At 40.7% G+C, this 25,429-nt stretch overlaps 1 protein-coding gene and 1 long non-coding RNA gene across 16 annotated transcripts in view; one reads left to right on the top strand and one right to left on the bottom strand.

The window, feature by feature from the left end:
* Ppp3cc (protein phosphatase 3 catalytic subunit gamma) overlaps positions 1-24,722 on the bottom strand; it is a 72,097-nt gene extending 47,375 nt beyond the window's left edge. For 8 of the 15 annotated variants that reach the window (XR_015637866.1, XR_015637865.1, XM_087584916.1 and 5 more), the window contains exons 1-3: positions 24,454-24,722; positions 1,398-1,595; positions 747-871 (exon numbers count right to left, since the gene is read on the bottom strand). Coding sequence is in view for 13 of the 15 variants with exons in the window: in XM_087584916.1 (XP_087441042.1) it covers positions 747-871; positions 1,398-1,595; positions 24,454-24,502 (372 nt within the window). In the remaining 2 variants the exon portion in view is untranslated. Of the gene's footprint in view, positions 1-746; positions 872-1,397; positions 1,596-11,414; positions 11,533-21,863; positions 22,006-24,453 lie in introns of all 15 variants that reach the window. The other 7 variants (XM_087584921.1, XM_087584919.1, XM_087584917.1 and 4 more) reach the window with 3 other exon arrangements.
* Positions 4,775-24,778, top strand: LOC148001027 (uncharacterized). The gene is made up of 3 exons (XR_015638908.1): positions 4,775-8,429; positions 8,611-9,136; positions 22,324-24,778. It is a non-coding gene; the product is annotated as an uncharacterized LOC148001027 (long non-coding RNA).
* Positions 24,779-25,429: the final 651 nt, after the last annotated feature.

The following is a 25,429-nucleotide window of genomic DNA, read 5'->3' on the forward strand; positions in this document are numbered from 1 at the left end:
GTGACATCCTCACACTATGAAGAGCACACAGCCTAAAAGCACTGAAACACTACAGAATTGTCATCTCCTGCTTTTTCTTGATTATGAAGACTTCTTCAAACAGAATCTTTTATTTGTGAAGCACATCGTAAACATAGGTGTGCTATGATTACATGGTAGTCAAGCCTTTGTATTGGTCCTAAAATCATTTTATGTTTACACACAAAAGCACATACTTGTTTTTTAATCCTATTCATGTTCCCATCATTTAATTCTTAAAGCATATAAAGGTAAGCTGTCAGTTTATATTAGCTTCACTTTACCTTTTGCCTTCCAATGGACATTAATGCCAGCCATGTGCAACAGGACAGAATCCCTCCTGCAAAGAGCTTGGCAGTGCCTAGTTCTCACAGGAAGTTAACCTAAGAGTTGGCTGCAGTGTTGTAGTCACAGTAGCAAACTCAGACACTGTTTAGAATGAAAAGCTATGTATGCCCCTTCTATAAAGCCGAGACAGCATCTTTAAAGAGAAAAACTTAGCAAATATCTATTTTCAAAACAAGTTTAATATAGTCTTCCATATGACAGGTTTTTTACAGGTTAAAAGGATAGATTTAAAAAAAATTAAAACATTTCTCTATTAGTTGAATGTCAAAAGTAGTAAAGTGGATAAATTCTACCAGCATTCATATCTTAGTCTGTCCTATGAAAGAATGCAGAATAGATCTTGTGATACAATAGGGGTGGCATAGTCAGGTTAATGTTACCTCTATACTGAAATAGCCTCTGTCCACATAGTCACCCAGGAAGAGGTAGCGAGTATTACTAGGTGATCCCCCAACTTCAAACAACTTCATCAGGTCAAAGAATTGTCCATGAACATCACCACACACTAGGCAAGAAAGACATGAGATGAAAATTATGAATTAGAAGGAAAAAGCCATTAGAGCAACAGGGACCAAATTTAACTTTTAAGTTAATCACTTTGACTTTTGTCTAGTCTTAACCCATTAGAAATATTAAGCAGTTAATAGTGTGCATCTTCTTTTAAAAAGATTTATTTTTAATTTTGTGTGTATGTGTGTATCTGTCTGAGGAGAGGGGTATGTACATAAGAACAGGTGTCCATCAAGGCCAGAGGTATGGGATTCTTCCTGCAGCTGGCAGTTACAGTGGCTGTGAACCATACAACATGGACGCTTAGAACCAAACTCCGGTCCTCTGCAAGAGCAGTATGTGCTCTTAGCCACCAAGTTTTAGACCTTAATGTTTTTTAAGGAACAGAAGTCTTTCTAACCAATCCCTAGATTGCTTCAAAATTCCCAGAAATACTTATCACACTCATTTCGTTGGCTTTTGGTAATCATTTCTCAAAATTAGCACAAATCTACGGGCTACCCAACAAATGCATTTCCTACCTGTGATTGGAGCTTCCACTTCTAGCATAGTCTTCTCTTGCTTCAGGATGGCAGCCCCATCATTGATTATCTTTAAGGCTACGTCCTCTTCTACCCGGCCTTCTTTTACCAAATGGTTTTTCAAAACATCCATTTTAGGTTTCCCATTCTCAAATACTTCCTTCAAAGTTAGCCGTCGGGTTGGAGGAAAGGGGACAGCTAGGAAGAGAAAACATAATTTCAAATATTTAAATGTGCCAAGCATAGTCAGACTTTTTAAAATTAACTAAGTCTAATAAGCGACCAAACCTCACAGTATTAGAATGTGGAGAATTCTAAGAAACCGTGTATCAGAACTGATAATTCTAATTTTAAATTGGTCACAGTTCAAGTCATGTGGTTAAGTCTGTACATTTATGTCACACACACACACACACACACACACACACACACTGAATGAATAGAATGAATGAATGCAACAATGTTTAGTGAGACAGATGACTGAAGAGGTAGCTCAGTTGGCAGAGTACTTCCCTTGAATATATGAAGCCCTGGGTTCAATCCCCAGTATCACATAAAACAGACTCGGTGGCTCACACTTCTAATCCCATCACCTGGGGAGGCAGTTGGAACAGACGTTCAAGGTCATCCACAGACACAAAAAGTTGAAGGCCAAACTGGGCAACATAGGACCCTGAAACCATTTAATATCCACTTTCAGTGCTTGACCTATTATAACTTTCAGCTATCAGGTAAAAACCTTTGAAATGAATTAATTTAGCAGGCTGCTAGATTCCACCAACCCCAAAGCTAAGAATCTCATTCACAGAACATCTAAGATTTATTAACTTCCTTGTAACCTGCTAACTTGATACCCTGATTTATGATTCTCTTGCAATATAAAAAGTCCATATAACCTCTTCCATGCTGAAACATGTTATCCAGACTGTAGAGGTTCATCTTGGCAATCTAAAGACTTTAACTGAGGGGATAAAACCTATTCTCAAAGTCAGTGGGCACTCTCCAACAGGAAATCCAGAATAAAGGGGTCCAAGGGAAAGGTAGTATTCACCTGCGTGCCTACCCTCATGTCTTCTCAAGCAGGTGTATCTTTTGCTTCTTCTGCCTTCAGAGTATAGTTTCCTCAGCTTCCCAGCACTGCCTCTTCCAGGGAGCTCCAAGCCTTCAGTGCCAGACTGGTACTACTTAAAGCATCTAGCTTCATGGATTGAGCAGCTAGTGGGCTCTTAGACTCTTCACCATACAGATGGACCCTGTTACATATGCTAGCCTAATAGATCTCCTTTTATAATAGTAATATACACATTTTATTGGTTTGGTTCTTCTATAAAACCCTGACGATATGAAAATTGGTACTGAGAAGTGTCACTATTACTGTGATTACATCTCTACTGTATGAGATTAGCATTAGTAAAGAAGAACCTTCCAGTTTGTACTGGGTCAATAGGAAATGAACTCAATAGCCCCAGTTTATTGAAACAACCCCCTAGAGAAAAGTGTTTCCCAGTTCAGACACGAAGGGCATGGAGGCTCCAATAGTTTTAGGGACCCAAGCTTTATCTTGAGCCCATGTGGTGATGGGTTCACAGTTAAGCAGAATTCAAGAGTGAGGGGATCATAGGGGCTGGCAGCCAGGGTCAGACTGCTCCTAGCACTAGCATCTCTATATCTGTTTCCTAAGTGGACACAATGGGACCGACCAGCAGTCTCATACTTCTACCATAGCAGCCAGAGCCACTCTTGCTGCCATGCCTTCCCAACCATGATATACTACAGCCTTGATCCAGGAGCCAAAACGAACCATTCCTTCCCTTTTCAGTTGCTATTTATCCAATATCAGGTTACAGCAAAGATCTTTATTCCTGGACCATGGTCACTCATATTTGGTCCTTATTTCCTTTGAAGTGAGAAATGTGTTTTAACATAAGAAATGTTAAATGTTTAACATAAGAAATGATGGTGATGATGGTGGTGATAATGATGATGATGAAGCAAAGGGTCTATTTAAATAGAAAGTTGAAATGCAAGATTTGTATAAGAGTTTAGGACAAAATCCCTGACCTGAAGGTTCACAAGAGACTAGGTTTGGCTACCTGTCCCAAATGTCAACTGAAGAGACAGATCAAGGAAGAACTAGGAAGAACAGAAATATCTGGTGACCTAAGACCTGCTTTTGAGTTTCTGAAAGGAACTTTGAGTCTTAGAGAAACAATAAGACAGGACCGTGTTGCACAGCTGGCTTGTTTGCCTGACTGATAACACAAGTGACCTTGATCAGGATGGTTGGGCTGACCATTATCTTGGTCGCTCCTGCAAGATTCTGCTAGCTACACAAACGTATTTACTATTTAAGGAGGGCAATAGAATTCTCATCAGGAGACTATTTTTGCATAAGGGATCTGCCTTAGTTCCCCTTCATGGGATAACTGCTCTTACCTGGCAGGGGGAGTAACATCACAGTGTGATCTGCCTACAAAATTCTGGAATTTAAAAAAAATCTTAGAGTCCTGTGTTTTCATTCTTGTATTTTACAGAGAGGTTAGGCAAATTTAAGGCTAACAAATTTTATATTAGCAGTTTTTAGATAGATACTCCTTAAATCATTTTTATGTCTATGTGTACAGCTGAGCAGGAATCAGACTCAAAGTCTAACATAACAAAAGAGACATACAAAATAAAGTCATGGATGTCAACATTTTATTCAGGTTTTAGTTACCAACTGTGCACCTAAAATGAAGAGTTGGTGCTTCTTAACAAAACCAATCTTTTAAGTCCTTATAAGATCATAAAAGCAGTTAAGATTCATGAGGCTTAGCATGATCCAAGAGAGCTGGCTGGTAGAGCATGTTTGAGGCCTGGGGGTTGAGTTTCAATATTTAAAGTTAAAAAAAAAATCCAAAGACAGAGACAGAGACAATAAGAAGTCCAGAGACTACTTGGACTGAATGCAGCAGAGAGGGGCTGGCAGGTTTAATACTGTGTGCTCCGGACAACTAGTTGTTCAAAATCAAACAGGTCTAAAGAGGAAGGTTTTAAGAAATCTGAAGCCATGGTTTTAAAAGTTACATAACTAGGGTGCTCTCCCGCAGCAGACGGAGGGGCTGAAGCACTGCCGTACTGATTACCTTACATAGCTACAGTTATGTATCAGATCACCTTGAACCTTCCTTTTTTTTTTTTTTTTTCTTACTGTCTGTTTTGGATTTTGGCAATGCTGGGGATCTATCCAAGGCCAGGCTCCTTCTAGGAAGCCTCTATTGATGAGCTGTCCTTCCCAGGCCAACACTTCGTTGTTGTTCTTAATCATCTTCATTTACACTGTGTGTACACTGTGACCATTTTGACATTGGTTATAACAGAAGTGATGGCTTTCTTTTGAAGACAGATCTTTTCTTTATGAAAAATGTGTATCAATTTATTTAAACATTTTCTTACAATTAAGTAGACTATTTAAAATTTTTACTTATTGTTACATGTTATAGTGGTATCAACATCCTTGGTTTTCTTGCTTTTGGGAAGCATGTCTATGTAGCCTAGGCCAGCCCTGAACTCCATAAACAATCCTGTTTTTGCTTCCTAAGAGCTGAGGCTCTATGCATGACTATCCTCTGCTAAACTCCTTGTGTATTTCTTTCCCACAATCTTTGATTTGTTACCCTGAATATAATGACTTAAAACAGTAATCATGTATTAGCTCTCACAGACTAGGGGCTATGAGCTCAGAGAAGAGACAGCAGGACTGCCTCTCTCTCAGCCAGACATCAGAGGGTCCATGGCTTGAGTCATCTGAGTACAGCCTACTCACTCATCCAGTATCTTGTTAGCTAAGGTTCAGTTCAGGTTGTTGATGAGTATAGCTGCATGTGGCCTTTCATGTGACTGAATTCTAAGGACAAGCATCTGGAAAGAGCAAGGAAGCTGTGAGCTTTATACCATCACCTTATAAGCCACACCACATCACTTCCAACTCAGACCATTCGAGCATTCTCAAGCCTTCCCACATTCAAGGGGAAGTAAAGTAGCTTCCACCCATAAACAAGAGTGAAACAAGTCTGTGAAAACTTGAGGCCTTCCTGGCACTAGGGCCATTTACTGGAAATAAGGCCAGGACTGGGGTTCAGTGGTAGATTGCCTGCAGAGTATGAGTGAGGTCCTGGGTTCAATCCCCAGCACTGCCTACCCCTACCTGAAAAACAAGAGAAAACTAATACAGGCCCTTGGCTAATCTTTCAAGTCAAATGTTCTTTATAGAGCCTTTCAATAATTGCAACTACTTACTCTTTGGTTTTATTTTGGTTGATTGGTTGGTAGTGTTGTCTGTTGGTTATTTGTCTGTTCATTGAGAAGGGTCTCCTGATAATATAGCCCTGGATGGCCTAAACTCAGTATACAAACCAGGCTAGCTTCAATCTTGCATTGGTCTTCTTCTCTACCTCCACAATTCGGGGATTACAGGCATGCCCAGCTTACAAATACACTCACCTGTCAGAAGCGGTGGTGCCAGAGACTGATGCACAGTCCTTAAGCATGCGAGCATTTAGTATGGCTCTACCATGAGATGTACCCCTAACCCCACAAATACACAAGAAACTAACACTGGCTGTCTTTTAAAATGAATAGAGAGGGACTGGACAGATGACTCCAGGGTTAAGAGCTCTGGAATCCAGCACCCACATAGCACCTCGAGACTAACTGTAACTCTAGTTCCAGGGGATCCGTTGCATCAGGCATGCATGTGGTATATTGTGTGTTGTGCATTCAGGCAAAATATGCATACACATAAAATAAAATAAATAAATCTTTAATGGCTGGAGAGATGACTCAAAGGTTAAGACCACTGGCTGCTCTTCAGAGGATATGGGTTCAATTCCCAGCACCCACATAGCAGCTCAAACTGTAACATCAGTTCCAGGGGATCTGATCCCCCACACACATGCAGGCAAAACACCAAAGCACATTAAATGTAAGTCATCCATTTTTTTCCAAAAAATTAAAAGAGAAACCACAACTTGCCTGCACAATGATTTATAAAACAGATAATGTGAGCACAACAAGCCATAATACACATCACTGATTATCAAAACCCAAAGTAAAGCCTTTAGATTCATATCCAAGATAAAGATTGTCTAACACGTTAAGTCAAAGGCAACTGCAGGCACAAGAGTCAAACTATACAAGAGCTTTGCAAGTCTAACATCTCTCTCGTTTATACTCTCTCTAGTGCTTGCCCAGATGGCAAATGTCTACCTAAAATCTGACAACTGTTATTACTCTAGCCATACCATAGTATGTGATGAGTGCCTGCCCCTCATTGTCTCCCCTTCACCTGATGATTGCTTGACCCTAACTGCTCCCCAACACCCCCATGAGTGTCTGCCTACAACTGCTTCTTCCTTCTCAGGGAATACCCAGTTTCCTATGGATTGCTCTGCTTGTTGAAACATGTGAAATAAATCTAACCTTTTTTTTTTTTTAAAGAGTTTGAGAGAAAAACAACAGAGCAAGCAAATCTCCTGTCTATTTTGTTCTCTTCCCTATTCTAGACTGTCAACAGGCTCCCACCCCTTCCTTTATTGTTAGTACTACAAAGACCTTTACCCTTGACCATCACCGAATACTAGAGCTATTATTCAGATACTTGTAAAGGTAAACAATGTAAATCAAATTTAAAAAAAATTGTACAGTGGTGAGATGGCTCAGCAGGAAAAGAAAGGTGCTTCATGTACACACTTGGTGACCTGAGCTCTATCTCAGGAACACACTTGAAGAACCCTGCCTCCACACAGTTGTCCTCTGACCTCCACGTGAATGCCCCTACTCATCATGCCCTCCACACCCATGCATGCATACATAAATCATGCACACTTGTACATACGTATGCATGTTCCATACATCATGCACCCACTTGTGCCCATGCACACACACACAAATACACACACCCATGCACATGTCCCTATACATCATGAGCACACACACATACTAATATTTTCCCTAAATAAAACAAGCAGATAAACAAATAAAAAGGAAGATCCAAACTGATTATGACATAAATGGAACATTATTTCAAACTAAATACAAATTCTTATCTGAGTTTCTGTCTGGGATACCCAGTGTGTCATCTCCAGAACCCTCAATGCCACTGTGCTACCTGTCAACCAGAAGACAGAACAAATGATCATTCAGGAAATGGGCCAGTGCTTGAGGTCAAAATATCTTGATAAACATTTACAACCTATTAAGCAAGGGTACAGATCTCATTGGCTTACCTCCCTTAAGTGGTAAATACCCTGGTTTAACTAAAGAATGATCAGAGGTGGGGACAGAGAAAGAAAACAGAAGCCACAAACTACATGAAATGTGCAGGAATGTACTAAGGCTTGCAAAGCAGAGAAGCTGAACCAAGTCAAACACCACTGTTCAGTACAGGTCACCCAAGTTCAAGCACTGTGTTTTGAATGCTCCTCGACACTCAGTATCCCAGTAGACAAACAGATCACAAAGGAACCTGTGCAGACTAATAGCAAACCCACTCAAATTAGATTTTAACCATCCTTGACCAGACTACTAACTACTTCAGCTCCTTTATACCTTCTGCAGACATTCTGACTCCATTCAACATGCTCACAGCTTTCAGAGGATGACAATCCTTTTTATAATAAGCTAAATAAATAAAGTTTATTTTTCACTATACTGTGTCCTCAGTGGTGGGCTTTACATTTTAAGGAAGCAATTGATGAAAGGGATAAGAATTCTTGCTAAATACCTTTTAAAATGATATAGTTATTACTAAGTCAAAATTAAATTACTTAAGACTTGTGTTTCATTCCATTGTAAGCTTGTCAATGAACAGTAATAGTATTAATATTCAATCCAGTTAGAATTTACCTATGAATCAGAGTACTGACAGATGTCAGAAGATAGGAAAATTCATAATTTCTCTAAGATTAGAAAATTATAAGGCAGTTCAACGTGGTAATGAGCTTGAGATCTTTAACTTACTGAAGTAAACCACAGGGCTGGTGAGGTGGTTCAGTGCTTTTTTTTTTTTTTTTTTAAAGATACAAAGTTTATTATAACTGATACAGGCATAATGGGAGAAAACCAATCTTTTTTTTTTTTGGTTCTTTTTTTCGGAGCTGGGGACCGAACTCAGGGCCTTGCGCTTCCTAGGTAAGTGCTCTACCACTGAGCTAAATCCCCAGCCCCGGTTCAGTGCTTTTTAAGCACAAGGTCTCAAGTTCAATTCTTAGAAGCAACATAAGAAAGGCTGGCACACATAATCCCTGTGCTGGAGAGGCAGAGACAGTGGGCTTCAGAGCACACTACCCCATCTGTATAGCCTGCTTGCTGAGCTCAAGGCTATTGGAAGATTCTATTTCAAAACTAAAACCATAAGAACAACAATGCCAACCAACCAGAGCTCCCAGGGACTAAACCACTACCCAAAGAGTACACAGGGACAAACCCAATGGCTCCAGCTGTGTATGTAGCAGAGGATGGCCTTGTTGGGCACCAATGGGAGGGGAAGCCCTTGGTTCTGCCAAGGCTGGACCCCCCAATGTAGGGGAATGTCAGGGGGGCGGGAAGGGGTATGTGGATGGGTGGGGGAACAGCCTCATAGAAGATAGGGGAGAAAGACGGGATGGGGGCTTATGTCTAGGAAATCGGGAAAGGGAGTAACATTTGAAATATAAATAAAAATATACCCAATAAAAAAAAGCTCAATTAAAAAAAAAAAAGTAGGGGCTGGGGATTTAGCTCAGTGGTAGAGCGCTTACCTAGGAAGCGCAAGGCAGGCCCTGGGTTCGGTCCCCAGCTCCGAAAAAAAGAACCAAAAAAAAAAAAAAAAGTAAAACTAAAGCTCTATGTGGTGGCACACACCTTTAATCCCTGCACTGAGAGGCAGAGGCAGGATAGCCATGGTTACATAGATGCCGCCTCAAAATAATAATAATAATAATAATAATAATAATAATAATAGTAATAGTACTACTATTATTAGTAATAGTAATAGTGTGTGTATACATGCATGAACAGTAAGAGGTTTTAACTACTGAACCATCTCTCTAGCCCTAAAGATTTCTTAAAAGTCACAGATATTATATATTGGGCTGGGGGTACAGCTCAGTGGTAGACCTCTTGCTTAGCATGTTCAAGGCTCTGCGTTTGATACCACCACACAAAGCACACACACAGTATAGAGAATGTAAAACTATTTTTTAAGATAAAGGAGCATAAAAAAGTATACAAATCTCCTAGAAGCCTAACAATTAGAATGACCACTGTTAACATAATAAAATATGCATAATTATCTTTGTTACTGAAATATATTGTCTTGTAGTAAATAATACAGTAGACATATTTTAATTTAGTAGCAAACTACTCAAATTTTCTTTGCAAATAAATATTCATGACAATATAATTTCCAGGGCCAGCATCATGTAGGTAGTCTGCTGCTGTGAAATATTAAAAGGCTCCCTGCTGGTTTGCTTTGCTAATAAAGAAATAATGTATCAACAAGCTGTATGCTTATATTTACTGGCCAGTTTACTCTGCTCACTTATGAATGATCAGTGAGGACTTTGGTATTTTTTGCCTACTTTTCATGCATATGGCTGATTTACAGTTCTTTAAACATAGATGACCAAAATTAAATACACATATTAAAGCTAGCTGGAACCCCGCCGTCACACACATTACAAGTGCCATCCCTAAACATACCTTTTTTTTTTTTTTTTTCGGTTCTTTTTTTCGGAGCTGGGGACCGAACCCAGGGCCTTGTGCTTCCTAGGCAAGCGCTCTACCACTGAGCTAAATCCCCAACCCCTAAACATACCTTTTAAAAGAAGGCATTTAAACCTAGACAATTTTCAAAGTACATCTTATCTTTCTAAAGCAATCTATTAATCTCACTTACCAAGGGGCCATTTGTCCTTTTCTTTCAGATCTTCAATTAAATTTCTCAGTAGCATATCAATTCCATAATCTCATTTTAACCAAAGTAAATGCATGAAATCTACATTAACTTTATAGTATAGCCTCTACAACCACATTTTAAAGATGAATTTATTGATGTTTAAGCTATCTGTTACCCACTACTGTGTCTGACCTAATTTCTACATATGCACATACAATCAATATATGAAGCATTCCCATAACCCCAAATCTCTCCTAATCAGGAATGGTGCTATATGCTGTAACTCTGCCACTGGGAGGGCTGAGGAGAGGCAGAATGAATGAGAATGTTTAAGGCCAGCCTGGACCAAAAAGGAAGTCTGTCTCCAAGTCTTACCCTGTCTTAAAAAATAAATGAACAGCTAGGGATGGACAGGTGATTCAGTAATTAAGAACATTTTCACAAAACCAGAGTTTGGTTTCCAGTACCCACATAGGGAGGTTCACAATTGCTCCAAGGGATCCATTGCCCTCTCTGGCTTCCTTGGTGTGGTGTGTGCATGTGTGCCAGGGATCCAGAAGCTTTCACCTCCTCAGCACTGGGAGTACAGGCACCACAACTGGCTCTTTACAGCAGTGCTAGGATCAAAATCTGGTCCTCATGCTTGCATAGCAAGCACTTTGTCCACTGAGCAGTCTACCAGCTCCCTACTTTCTCATATATAAATTAGAGCATTCTGCTGTGGGCCCGGATGAAAATAACCAGGGAGATCAGTAAGGTCTAAGTAAGCAGTGACTATGTAGACAGAACAGATGTAAGATGCAGTTATCAAAAGAAAAAGGATTTAACACTGTTTTAGATAAACCTCCAAGAATTCTATTTCTTAAAAGAAACATACATACAATAAAGTAAGAGGGAAGTGGTTACACATCATACACCTGACTCCCATCCAATTCTTATAGAGACTAAAACAAAAAAAAAAGTACAGGATTTCAACTGTTATTAAGTTATTTTTAACATACTTCACACCTGAGTCACACTAAAACACTGTAAGAAACTTGAAGCTCTAGCATGACAGAGTGCCAAGAGCCAAGATAAAAATAATAAACCATGGCACTTACCTTTCTGGTGTCACCTTCAGTTATGTGCAACAGGCCACAAGCTCACTGGCCTCTTCTCTGAAGCGACGGGGCATTTTATTCTTCTGTCACTTACTTCCAGACTCAGACTGCTGACCTCCTTAATTTTATTTAAAAGCAACAGACTTAATCAGGCATGGTAGGAGTGGAAGAATTGGCTCAACGCCTCGGCTACATAGCTAGAGGCTACCCTGAGCTATGTGAGACTCTCAAACCAAACCACAAAAATGTAACAAACACCGAGGAAATGCACTAGCCACAACTACCATCGCCTTCTTCCTTACTAATGAGAGCTAAGAACGAATGGTGTGTAAGGTCACACACTCCATTTCTTCATGAAACTTAGACATCACAGTCTCATCTCCTACACTAGGTAGGAGTTCAAGTCTAGTATCATCTTTTAAAAGGCTGAGAGATTATACATTACTAACATAAACACTAAATACCTAATAAATCTATACTTCTATACCCAGGCTAGAATTCTGGATAACAATGATATTTGTTTAAAGTGAAGTTCAGGAATCTTTGGTAGACAATGAGCTAGAGAGGTTTTTAAAGTAAAAATTCTAAAATACCAAGGGAAAAATTACTAAGGAAATAATTCCATTATAATGAAGTAATTAAATATTCATCTACTACTGTCTACTTCATTGTGTGGTAGCATATACAAGATCAACACAGGAGTCTCTTTACACTCTAGTTAATTAAGATAAAATAATTCCCATAAACAAGACAGAAAAGACCATGTACAACAGCACATGCCTGCAATCTCAGCACCTGGGAGGCAGAGGCAGAGACAGGAGAATCACCTCAAGTTTGAAGCCAACCTGGCATATGGAGCAAGTTCAGAATCAACTATCTACTTAAGGGTCAATGTGAAAACAAAGCAAAGTGACAACAGCAAGATATAGACACAAAGGTAAACTATCCACACGTAGAAAGCCAGGCAGACAGACTGACTGCAAGCACGCAGGATTATAGGAGAGGAGACGACTAATGAAGGCTACGGAACCTTGAGCTTCAGGCAGCTCCAAACTCATCTATTATATTAAAAGAAAATCTACTTAGCTGTCTTTTAACTCTTGCACAAAAATTAGAAATAGATATACTAAAGGGGAGAAAAGAAAAATTCCAAACACATACACACCTACATATAATACAATTATTTTACATGTATGAGGTATGTATGTGTGCTACGGTGCCCTTAATGCTCACAAAGATCAGAAAAAGGAGTTAACCCCTGAAGCTGGAGTTGTGAATGGCTATGAACCACTACCATGTGAGTGCTGGGAATCAAACCTGGGTCCTCTGTAAGAGGAGCAGCCAGTGATCTTAATCAGTAAGACATCCCCTCATATGGATATTTAAAATAAACTACTTTAAAAATTACAATTTGACATAAAATGAGTGGTGCAGCAAAGACTATAAATACCACATGCCAACTGTGTAAACATAATTCCAAACCCACTTTGAAAATTTAATTTTAATTTTAATCATATGTATGTGGGGGATGTATGACTATAGCCCCTCAGAGGCACCAGATCCGCTGGAGTTGGAGTTACAGACAATTGTGAGCTGCCCGATGTGGGTGCTGGGAATCAAACCTGGGTCTTCTGGAAGAGCAGCCACTGAGCCATCTCTTTAGTCCCATCTCAATGAAGAAGAAAACAAAACAAAACAAACCCACAATGCTATAGATATATATCTTAATATATCTTCTACTCCTCTTCCTTCCTCCCTACAGGTTAGATGGAACCTTAAGGTAGTGTGAAAGAACTTAGCTCGAGTCTCAGGATGGCACGCCCCAGGAAACACCAATCCCGGATGAGCCCCCAAATGAAAGATCCTAGCTCGAGTCTCAGGATGGTGCGCCCCAGGAAACACCGATCCCGGATGAGCCCCCAAATGAAAGATCCCCAAAGAGAGACCCTTTCTGAAGTCGCGGGAAATCGCGGACCCCAGACACAAAGAGATCATTTTGGATGTAATAAGCAAAGGCAAGGTTTATTATGGAGATCTATTACGGGGATCTCCGGGTCGACACGTATCCTGTGCAGGAGACAGAGGTGTTGACCCCGAAGCTCAAAAGTCAGGGGTTTATATAGGGAAGGCTAGGGGGTTTGGCGAGGTTATACACAATTGGCTAATTTCTGGCGCGGCTATAAGTGATTGGCTCATTTAAACATGGCAGTGAGATTACAGCACAGCAGGAGAGTACATATTGACTGGAGCGTACAGGATTTTAGAAGCTAGGGGCGTATCAGGGTTTGAAGGATATCTGGTTAAGGTGTGACTCTGAGTAAGCTGGGGGAGGTGCCCTTCTGCCAGATGGTTTGGGTCAGTCCTGATAACTCTGGGCTGGTTCCTGCATTCCTTTTCTTTATCTTTATGGTCTGTTAGTCCTAGCGGCAGGGTGGGGCTGCCTGGACTTGCTTTTCACAGTGTTTAGCCCTGAGTTTGTGAATTTTGAAACTTACTCTTTTAACTTCTTATTTTTAAACCTTAAATCTGTATAATTTTCCTTTCAGTGTACCCTTCCTATGTTTACATAACTTTGTTACTAATGTGAATTTTGAAGTTTTAGACCAATATCTTTTTTACATAAATAGTACTATAATGTATATCCTTTTTCAACTTACATTTTTAGACTAACCAGGGCTTTCAAGATTTCTCTAGAACAGGGCCAAGGCACCCTTGTTTTTCATCATGGTTTCTACTAACTCCATAGGAAACCGAACTTTTAACCGCCTGTGAATTTCTGTTATATTACTTTACAGTACTGCTAACTCAGAAGCAAAGGCTTAATCAAACCAGATTTACAAGTGATTCAAACTAGAACTAGATTATGAAGATGAATCTGTGCTGAGGAAAGTTACTCGTGTTGCTGTGAAGGAGATATATTATAGAAGTTTTATGTAAATAGCACTGTTAATAGCATTTTATTATTTTACATATATAAATGCTAGGCAAACCCTTTACAACTGATCTAGGCTCCCAGACCACTGATTAATATCTCCACTGATCTCCACTGTGGTGAGATCACATAAGTAATCAAGGCATTCTCTCTCTCTCTCTCTCTCTCTCTCTCTCTCTCTCTCTCTCTCTCTCTCTCACACACACACACACACACACACACACAAAACACATACACAAATAGCAGGGTATCATAAAGATAGCCACATCTGGATTTATGTCATATCACCCTGAAGTTTAACATGTAGGACCATGGTAGTATTTAAGGTTGAATTGACACTGTGGCAAAGAGGGATTTAGAGGGGTTGGGGAGAATTCTATATATTTTCTTGTAAATTTGTGTATAATTATCAAAATGAAATTTAAAGTTAAAACTAAGTTCTTAAACTAAAGCACACTGAAAGAAATTCCACAATCTTTTTGCTATCAAATTCAAGCTGGTAAGTTGCTATACTAAACACCCAGCATCTAAATAGTGTAAGTATTTTAAGCAAAATAAGAACAAAATCTAATTAAGCCGGCATAAGTAAGAAAAGGCTACACTGTTGATGACCACTTTAATCCTAAAATAGAAAGATAAATCTGAAAACCTACTGGCCTCTAGGCAACCTGTTTTAGATTACTGTATGTTCTTACCCTCATGGGACAGGAGGTTTATTTAAATAGCTATCTCCCAGTTCACCACAGACAACTCTGCTTCCTTTCTATTTTAAGCCAGCAAACCGGCCCTGCATTTGCATGCTAGTTTCCTAATCTATTCATCTGTCTTTCCAATAGTGAACCATTCACTACTAAGGAGGTTAGATTAAATACTGAAGACTATATGTTCTTTGTAGATTCTGTCATAACTTACTGGAACAACAAATTTATTTCAGTGATTTGAAGGGAGCTCTTGGAAACCATTCCCTCTGTTCTGATGCTCACAGAATTCACTGTCAAAGTACTGAGAAGCTAAGGGGTAGCCTCCTGTATAGCAAATTGATCAGTGACAGTCAACAGAAACAGTAATTTTTTTCTAGAGGGCACAAAAGTATTTTATGCACTTGGAGGCTTAGACAGGAAGATAGTGCATTTGAGGCCATCCTGGGCAACCTAATGAGTCTGCCTCAAAAAGAAATAAAAATAAAAAGCAGGCGCTAGAGAGATGGCTCGGTGGTTAAGAATGCATATTGCTCTTGTAGAGGCCCCAAGTTCCATTCCCAGCACCTACACTGAGTGGTTTGCAAACACCTACAATTCCAGCTCCAGGGGATCCATTACCCTCTCTGGACTTCATTGGCACCTACACAATAAAACAGATCTTTCAAAAGGAAAGTCTCATTTGAGTGTTACAGGATATTATTAGGTAGATGCCATTATTTAGATTGTTTGTCTATAAACTGGGATTGCTGGGAGTGATCTCCCATCTTTGTAATGGCAGGCCTGTATACACCTCTAGTACTTGAGGCAGAGAGGTAAGAAAAGGCAAGAGGATATCAACTTCAAGGTCAGTCTGAGATACATAGTAAGATCTTGCCTCTAAGAAGTCAAAGACAAGAGTCGACAAGATGGCTCAGCAGGTAAAGGCTCTAGCTGCCAAGCCTGGTGACCTGAGTTCTACCTGAGTAATCTACAAGGTAGAAAAGATCCAATTCCTGCAAGTTGTCTTCTGACCTCCAAAAGCATGGCCTAGCCGGTGAGCACCCCTACTACCACCACTAAACAAATAAACACATAAATGTAAAACTGCTAATTTATTTTAGTCAGCCTGTTATGCAACACACATCAAATAATTCCTCCTTTCTACCACAAACTCTGTACTAAATTCCACACGGAGGGCAGACTTCGTGGTAATTGTCCTTCACTTATTATTTTGTATTCCAGATTGATCAAAATGTTGTCAAAAATGACAGGATTTCTCCTATTAAGATGAATGCACACTGTGTGTGTATGTTTGTGTGTGTAAATTTTATAGTTATGGAAACATAGGCTAACCCTAACTTGCTTTGTGAATCCTGCTTAGAACACAGGAATACAAATCCCCCCCACCCAGCAGAATGACTTGGTTTCTCTGTATGTATATCCAGCAGGGGAGCTCTGCATCATGTGCTAGTACTATTTACTTTTCTGAGGAACCTCCAGACCACAGAAACAATAACTTCTACAGTGATACCATGTTTTGCATAGCAGTGCACAATAGTCAAAATAACCAACTTGGAGATTGGAAGACAGTTTAGTCTTTTAGCCTCAGTTTGACCCCTAGAATTCATGTAGAAATTCTGTGTATGACTGGTAATCCCAGAACTAGGGAAGCTCTCTAGTGCTCACTGGCCAAGCCAGTCTAGCCTATTTTGTAAGTGGCATGCCAAAGAGGGACTTTGTTTCCAAGAAGGCTGATGGTAGTTCTTTCTCAGAATAACTGAGATTGTGCTCTGGTATCCACATACATGTGAACCACAGCTATATACACCCAATAAACACATGTACCTGCACACACAACAACAACAGCAACAACAAAATAATAATAATTATAATAATTTTTATAATCGTCCTGTACAGCTAAATCCACCTTATACCAGCACCCATTAAAACCACCCCATGTTACTTTTAAACTTCTACAAAACCTAGCTATCCATAGAAGAACACAAAGTAAGTCTCGTTCTTTAGCCTACAAGGTGTGAGAGCAAATCTCTCCCACCAGATGTGGTCTAGTTTAGTCATCCACTTTCTCATGGGCATTAGTCACAGGCAGCTCCATGGTTCTAATGTGCTGTTACATTTTGGGGAGGCTATTAAGCGCTATACTATGTGAGTACATTCTAAGCAGAATTTACAAGCCTGTTCAACATAGTAAGAGTCTATCAATATTTGTTTATAAAGAGACAGATTTCCAAAATTCAATATACACTGCAAAAGGAAATTTCATCATTTGTTTATAGAGTTTTGCATAGCTAAGGAGACTAAGGTTGGAAAACAATAGATTTCTCTAACTCTTTATTTCATGGGTCAGTATACAAAGAACACGTTTCCTGTAACATTTCATCAAGATTTACAATAACACACACCTTTGGTTGAGGCCTCAAATATGCCAAGCAAGCTCTACAATGGAGTACACAACACAGTGTTAACTTACCGAGTAAGTGCTAACATTTACTAAGATCCTACCATAGGAACTGTGCTATGCACTTCACATACATTATTCCTTAGAAATGCTGAGGACAGTACTAGCCCTTATTTTAAATCTACAGCAAGGAAAATTAACTAACAAAAGTCAAGGAAGTTCAGTGAACAGAGCACATGCTCTTTCCTATACTATTATCCCACACAAAGTTTCTTACAATTGCACCTAAACCCTAGGCACATAATCATGTGCTAGACAGCACATTCAGCTTTAAGGATACACAATTTTTGCCCTTGAAAGAACACTTTATTGTGGGATATTTTGGGCAGCAAAGAGAGTGGTACTGAAGAATGGACCCAGGGTTTTATGAATACTAGACAAGCACTCTATCGTTGTACTGTATCGGTGTGCTGTAGTATACCACTTCCAGCAGGAAAACACTCCCAAATGTTTTTAAAACTGGGTCTGAGAGAAAGCTCAGTGGTTAAGAGTACTGCAGAAGGCCTAAGTTCAATTCCCTGCACCCATAGAGTAGTTCAAAAATCTGTGATCCATTTCAAGGGCCCCAACCCCCTCTTCTGGCCACACATGGTACACATATATACATGCAGACAAACGCTCATACACATAAAAAAAAAAAAGAAATTCATTTTTTAAATTTGTAAAGCAGTAATTGTTAATATGAGTTCACAGGAAATAACAGCAGCAATGGTGGCAGCGGTGACAAAAGCAGCATATAACACATATTCAGAACCTACTGTGTGCCTGCCACTGCACTTTGGACAGTCTACTAGTCTTTCCCATTAAGAAAATTAGTTTAAGTTAGTCTTCATAACACCTCTTCTAAACAAGCAAACTGTCTAACTGTTCATGGTCATGCAGCTACATACTAAAAGGACTAATCTGAATCCAGCTAAAGCTGACTTTGAAGCCCATGAGGTAAAACCATTAATCTTTACAGCCATCTAATAAAGGAAAAAAAAAAAAGAAATCCTCTCAGTTCAATCTTGAAAAATAAATGGATGAGGCAAGGTGTAAGACAAATTCTTCACAGATGCAAAACACCCAGAGGCTTACAGACAGTGGTTAAGTAGGTTGGAGATAGTGATGTGTGATGTTGAAGAGGAAGTGGAGAGAGAGGTTAGATAGGTTTAGCTTGCAGAGAAGACTATTCACCAATGTAGAACCTATTCTCAAGGCAGGAAGTACTCATGAAAGATTCTGAGTGTAGGAAGAGTCCTCTACATTACTCATGGACTCTGGAGGCAGCACGGTGAATGGGCCGTTGGAGCAAAAGGCCACTTAAGGGATAGGGAAGGTGTGAGAGGGATGAAGCAGGTTACTCAGAAACCAGAAGTCCAGCTCACCTCATCTGGTGGGACTGGCTCCCCAGTGAAGAAAGGACTGTTAGCAGGTCACTTGATCCAATTGCTAAAAGGGTAAATGGTAGGCAGGACAGGAAGTAAGCTTAGAGAATCCTTTCTCCTCTACTCATTCACTTCAGTCTCTCAAATAAAATAAAAATATTAGCACTGCTCATCGTTTATTAACATGCTATTTTAGTATCTATTTCTATCTTTACAGATTAGGTTGGTAAGTCTATTTTTAAATACAACAAAATAATCTTTCTATCCTCTCTATAAACATTTTGTTTTTAAATTTTGTTATCTATATGGTCCTCTTTAAGTTTTTTTGTTTCTTAAATTTTGTTACACATATGACTGTTTTGCCTGTGTGAATGTATGTGGACCACATGCATGCCTGATACCCACAGAGATCAAAAGTGAATGCCCTGGACCTGCAGTTACAGATGGCTGTGAGCCACCATGTGGGTGCTGGGAACCAGACCTGGATTGTCATAAGAGCAACAGGTGCTCTTAAGTACTGAGCTACCTCTTAGCTTCTTGTTGTAATCACTCAATGGCCCTCGCACCCTGCCCTTCACTAGTCTCTGTCTACAGCACATCTGATTTACCTGCCTTCTTTTTCCTCTTGGGTTCCGTGCAGTTGTTTCTCCATGTGTTTAAACTTGAAAACTGTTCTGTGCTATAAATGGTTGTACCATGAAGGTAGCAATGAAACCACGAGACACACGTTCACTTCCATTAGTCATCTGGCAGTTAAGTAGTGCAATACTCCAAAATGACTACAAGTGGCACAATTAGCTGAGTAGTTAATTCTCTTACAGATGTGCACCTAAAAATTCATGTTTTCCAAAAATATCACCCTAATGGAAAAGTGTTCTATTCCTACTCCCAAGTATGGCCTAAGAGAGGGCTTTAATTATTTGTCACATTTAATTAATGTCCTTAGCATTTCCCTCTTAATGACTTAATGGTCGAATGTGTTCCTAAGTTATTAGATTGGAGACATAGCTCAGTGCCACAGTATTTTGTCCAGCATGCACAGAACTCACGGCTCCATCCCCAGAACTGAAAACAAACAAGTGATACACTGCTTTGTAGAAAGCTGTGCCCCTAAATGTCTAATATAAAGCTTTGGTCACAACTAATAACACAGGCAAAAAAGAGAAGCTTATCATCTCTCAAAAAAGAGAAGTGCTTAGTAGATGTCCTTCCTGCAGTCTGAGTTCTATTCAGATGCGACTCTCAGCAGCAACAACTTCAAGTGTCAGGGTCTGCAGTTTACTGACTACAACTGCAAATCAAGCACAAACCAAACCCCGTTGGCAAGCACAAGTACATACCGTAGTCTTATTCACACTGGAAATTCAGATACGAAGATTTGCTCAGGATTGGTATTGTGCTGCCCCACTGAAAACTTAAGGTGCCAACGTAGGAGCAAACAGACTTTTAAACCGTGCTCATACCCTCTGCATCCTTCATGAGAGCCCTTAGGAAAAACCACAGCCTTTATGCTAAAATATGAGAGATCTGTCTAATTAAAGCTTTAATATGTGTGATTTTCTTTCTTTTTAATTCAAAATTCCCAGGACATGGAAATACAGGAGAATATTACAAGCAGCTGTTCAGGGGATGAAGAGTTTTTTTTTTCTTTCTGCCTTCCAAATTTCATGATTCACAGGGTTCAGACTACATTTAAAAGGAAAAAAAACAAAAAAACAAAAAAACAACTCATGACATAAAAGAGAAAAACACCAAGAGGAAAAAAAAAATCCTCAAACAAGAAAAGAAACTTGAAAAAGGGGAAGGGTCAAACAAAAAGAATTTCATAACTCAGTTCTTTGTGTTCCTAGTTCTTTGTTCCACATACCAACAGCAAGACCCCAGCTCAGAGCCTCTGCTCTAGAGCTTCACATACACATGACTTCCAAAGCAAAGAAACTAGTTAACACAGTTAGGGTTCCCAGTAGGTGACACTTAACAACACTTAATCAACTAGTGAAATCATAAGAGGTTTTACACGTAAAATACACTGCAGAAGAAATTAGCCACCAGACAAACAGTGGATAGAAGTACACTCTTCACCCTTGAGGATGGGGCTCCTCAGAACCTCTGTATTTCAAAACAGGTGTTTCTTGACCAGGACGAGGGTTGTTTTGTGTTTATTTACTCTTGTTATAATGTCATCCCTTCCTACCCTTGGTTGGCATTTTTCGGCTGCTAATGAGTTCTCTACTAACCACTTATGTAGCTGGAGATCTAGTATGCAGTTGGTATGGTGGCACATGACTGAATCACAGCACTTAAGAGGACTGCAACAGTTTGGGAGCCTAGTCAGGGCAACAGAGCAAGATCATCAGGGCAGGAGCTTGATTATAAAACTGTTTTCATGTTTCTTAATATTATCTTAAGTTTCCACAAATTGTTATGTCATTTATATGACCTAGACAAGGAAGTTATTACAGATGAGATTATTAATCAGAAACAAGTGTTAATAAAAAGGCAAAGTAATAAGTGTGGTATTGAATGTCTTCGATTGAAGCCCTGGGAGGCAGAGGTCAGTCTGATCTACACAATGAGTACCAGGGCACCCTTGTCTATACAGTGAGAGCTTGTCTCAAACAAACAAACAAACAAACAATATTATAATATCAAGCAGGTCTGGAGAGAGAGTTCTCTTAAAGGCTAAGGCGCACAACCAAAGGATAAGAATACAATGAAACCCATTATTTTAGGTACTAACCAAAAAACAACAATAAAACAAAACCACTAATATGCGCACACACAAGGCAACTCCCCAGATAAGGCCCAAAAGCAGGAGTGAAACAGGTTTTCTACCTCCTTTAGTTTGAGAAAGCTGCATTCAAAGGACATTTAAAATGCAATTACACCCACCCACCCACTTTTCTCCAAGATTTGCTCACACAAAACAATTAAGCAGACATTAAAGTGAACAGGAAATAACACAGCCAAAAATAACAGGTGTGGCATCACCTCTGGTGAAGCTTTGGAGCTGTGAATAAACGCAGATAACTGTCCAGACAAAAGAGCATCAGATCAGGGCCTGGAGTCCAATACAATAGACCTTTCCAGCTCAGTCATATCTGGCATGCTTTCCTTTTCTTTTTTTGTTTCTCTTTAAAAACAAAAACAAAAACAAAACCACAGGATTGTAAGGTAGAGTAGCCTTGATCTCAGTGGGCTGAGAAGAACTTGAACTCTATATCCTCCTGCCTCCACCTTTCCAGTTCTGAGACTACTGGCATTTACCACCATGCTTGGCCTCATACCCTCTTTTGTTAAGAGAATTAAACTATTTCAAACTCTAGAAAACCCAAGAAAAGTGTTACACAGAATCCAACATTGCTGAAGTCAAGTACTTATGCTAAAGTTTTTATATGTGAGATGAATCCGTGCATTACAAGTATCTGAAATCTTTATTAGTTTAATTTAGGTTTGGGGCTGGGGAGATAGTAAGCAGCACTGACTTCTCTTCTTAGAGGACTTAGGCCCTGTTCCCAGGGCCCATGTGACAGCTTACAACAGCCTGTAACTCCAGTTCCTGAGGATCCAACATTCCTCTTATGGCCTCTGAGAGCTACAGGCATGTACGTGGTGAACATACGTACATGCAGGTATAATACTCATATACATAAATTAAATAAATGTTACTTAAAAAGAAAAAAGAGGTGAGGTGTGGTAGCATGCACCTTTAATCTAAGCACTCAGGAGGCAGAGGTAGCAGGATCTCTGAGTTTGAGGACAGCCTCGTCTATATGCCAGGGCACTCACGACTACATAGACAGACTGTCTCAAAAAAAAAAAAAAATGGGTGTGTACCACTACAGACTGTAGTGGGAAAAAGCTATGATTTTGCCTGGCTGGAAAAATAATGAAACTCTGCTCGTCACTCACACACAGAGATGCTCAGGCCTTTCGTACACAGCATGTGTTAATATGTAAGTCTGCTAAAGAACAAGTTTGTATCCTATCATACCAACTATAAAGACGGTTTTCACTCAGCTGTAAACATGCCTGTACTTCCAAGTGCCTTCCATTTCACTTGTTTAAAATGGAAGAGACGGTCACTTTACAATGTCCTTTATGCATTATGGAGAAAATAGCTGGTATAAGAGGAGATTAGACTCTGAGATTCTTGACAGTCTGAGGGTGCCACTTAAGCCTTGCTCAGACCTCTTTTATACTGGCTTGACACGGGATTCAGATTTAACCGGTTCCCTTGCCTACTTTTGCTGAGAAATAGGCATATTTTTGACAGAGAAAAATAGTGGGAAGAAAAAGAGGGACGAAACACTACAATGATAGAGTGGTAAGAAGTCATTTTAATGCAGGAGGAACCCGCCAACACCCTTACACAGCTGACTGGCACTGGCCATGCTAACAGTACAGTTCAGAAGTTAATGTATACGATGACCTTGCTTCACCAGGAAGGTTGTAGGAAATGATTTCTGTGTATTAAGAGGCTCAGATCCTCCTTATGGCTTAGATGCTAGGAAGATTTACACAAAAACAGTCATGACACTTTAGCTGCTAAGGGACTAAATCCATTCTATGAAAAACGGACTTAAATCCCTAATGATTCCAAATTTGGAGGAAATAAGTCTCAAAAGTACCATATGTACTGTCTGCCAAGGCAGATAACTAACATTTATGACACTAACACTGTCCTTCTCTTTATGAGCACTCAATAGGCTCCTCCTTTAAAAAAAAATTGTCATTACTAATCTTAGTTTCCTTTCCCCTAATATCAAAATGAAGCAGGTAAAGAATTTTAATAGTTTTCTCCCACTATGATGAAAATCACCTCACCCAGAAACAACTGGTCTAAGCATATCACCTTCTCAGAAAACTGCTTTCAAACCAACTATTACTATGGAGAGAGGAGGTCTTTTAAGTCGGAGAATAGAAGCATATGAATAGTGGTTATGTTTGACAGGTCCTTTGGGGTAAAGGGCACAAACTACTCCATAACCCCAGAAAATTTAGAAACAAACACTTTTATATTCCTTAGAATAACAATGAAAATCAGATATAATGGTAGACATCTCGGAGAATATTAATCACCAAGTCCTTATAACCAAAGGGAAAATCTGTAAGCCCCTTTAAGCATCAGTAAGGCTGTATTACTATATCTTGTTTCTTTTAATAAAAGCAATGACTTGTGATAGAGCAAGTGAGCCAAACGTGCACAGTACACACCACACCCCTCAAAAACAAATTTAAGGTGGTAAGGGGCTGTCAAAAAAAGAGCTGAGCCTAAGGAAAGACATGAGTTGGGTGAGTCAAGGGAACTCCCTGCTCACACACCCCAGACGGTGTCCCCAGATAGGAGTGAGGTAAAGGGAGTGAGGAGAAACCGTCTGGATGCTTCGGGAGTGGCTGGCGGAGCGGTCGCTCTACCCACTTCCCTCTAGGTACCCGTCCAGCAGTCACTGGGGACGCCGAGACGACCGCCCGGTCCTCCCCGTGCCCTGCAGCGCCTCCCGCTGCTGCCTCCATCCCCGCTCCTCGAGTTCCCGAGCCGTCGCCCGGCGAGGGCCGTTCCCCACGGCGCGCTCGGCACCTTTGATGACGCGCTCGGTCGTGGAGAACTGAGGGCGCCTCCCGGACATGGTCTCCTCCCGGCTCCGGCGGCCCGCTGGACGGGAGCCGCCGCCTTCCTCCTAGGCGGGCTGCGCTTGGCGAGCCCGCAGCCACCGTGCCGGGCCCCAGAATACGAGGCGTCCTCGGACGGCGGCGGCCGCAGCGCCGCTCCCTCCCTGCGGCGGCGCCCGCGGCTCAGCTAGGACGACCGCGTCGAAAACTACGCTGACCGCGGCTAAGGGAGACAACAAGGGAGACCGCGGCTGCGCGCGGCCGGGGCCCCACGTGCGCGCCTCCGCGCTCACAACTTCCCGGCGGCCCCGCGGGCGGGCGCCGCCCTCTGCGCACGCGCGGCTCTCTGTTCTCAGCTCTAGTTACTGCTGCCCACCGTCGGCCTCGCGTCGGGCAAATGCTCCGAACGTCCCACCCTGACCTGTTGCTTCTCAAACCAACCGCTGGAACCGCGGAAGCAGCTGCGACCTTGGGACCAAGCAGGCATCCTGATTCTCGGTGGCACCAAGTTTGTGTTCCTCTCGTCAGAGAGAGCTCCTATCTTCTCTTGAACGCTTCCCTCGTTAGCCCTGGGGTCCTCCACCCACTTTGTCTACATAAGAAATTATCCATTCTACCCTGCTCCTCAGATTACCCTCTCCCATTCACCAACCCACAAACTTGGAAACCCCTGTCAACTTCATGTTTGTTGCATGCAGCTTGTATCTAGCATCCTAAGAACCTTCGCGCCAATCCTACGCCAGTTCATTCAGCACTTGGGAGGGTTGGGACCCTGTCTCTGAGAAGTGGTGTCTCCCCATTTCCAAAAGAAAGCAGAGTTACTCTCCGTCTTCTGGGACGCTAGCCTAGACCTCCTTGAGGAAGGGAATTGATTTCTAGCCCATTTTCCTTATGTGTCACCTGCCTACATGGACGTATCTATTTCCCTGTAGTTCAGTGACAAC

The sequence above is a fragment of the Rattus norvegicus genome, chromosome 15 (assembly GCF_021556685.1).
Source record: "Rattus norvegicus strain SHRSP/BbbUtx chromosome 15, alternate assembly SHRSP_T2T, whole genome shotgun sequence".
Classification (NCBI taxonomy): domain Eukaryota; kingdom Metazoa; phylum Chordata; class Mammalia; order Rodentia; family Muridae; genus Rattus; species Rattus norvegicus.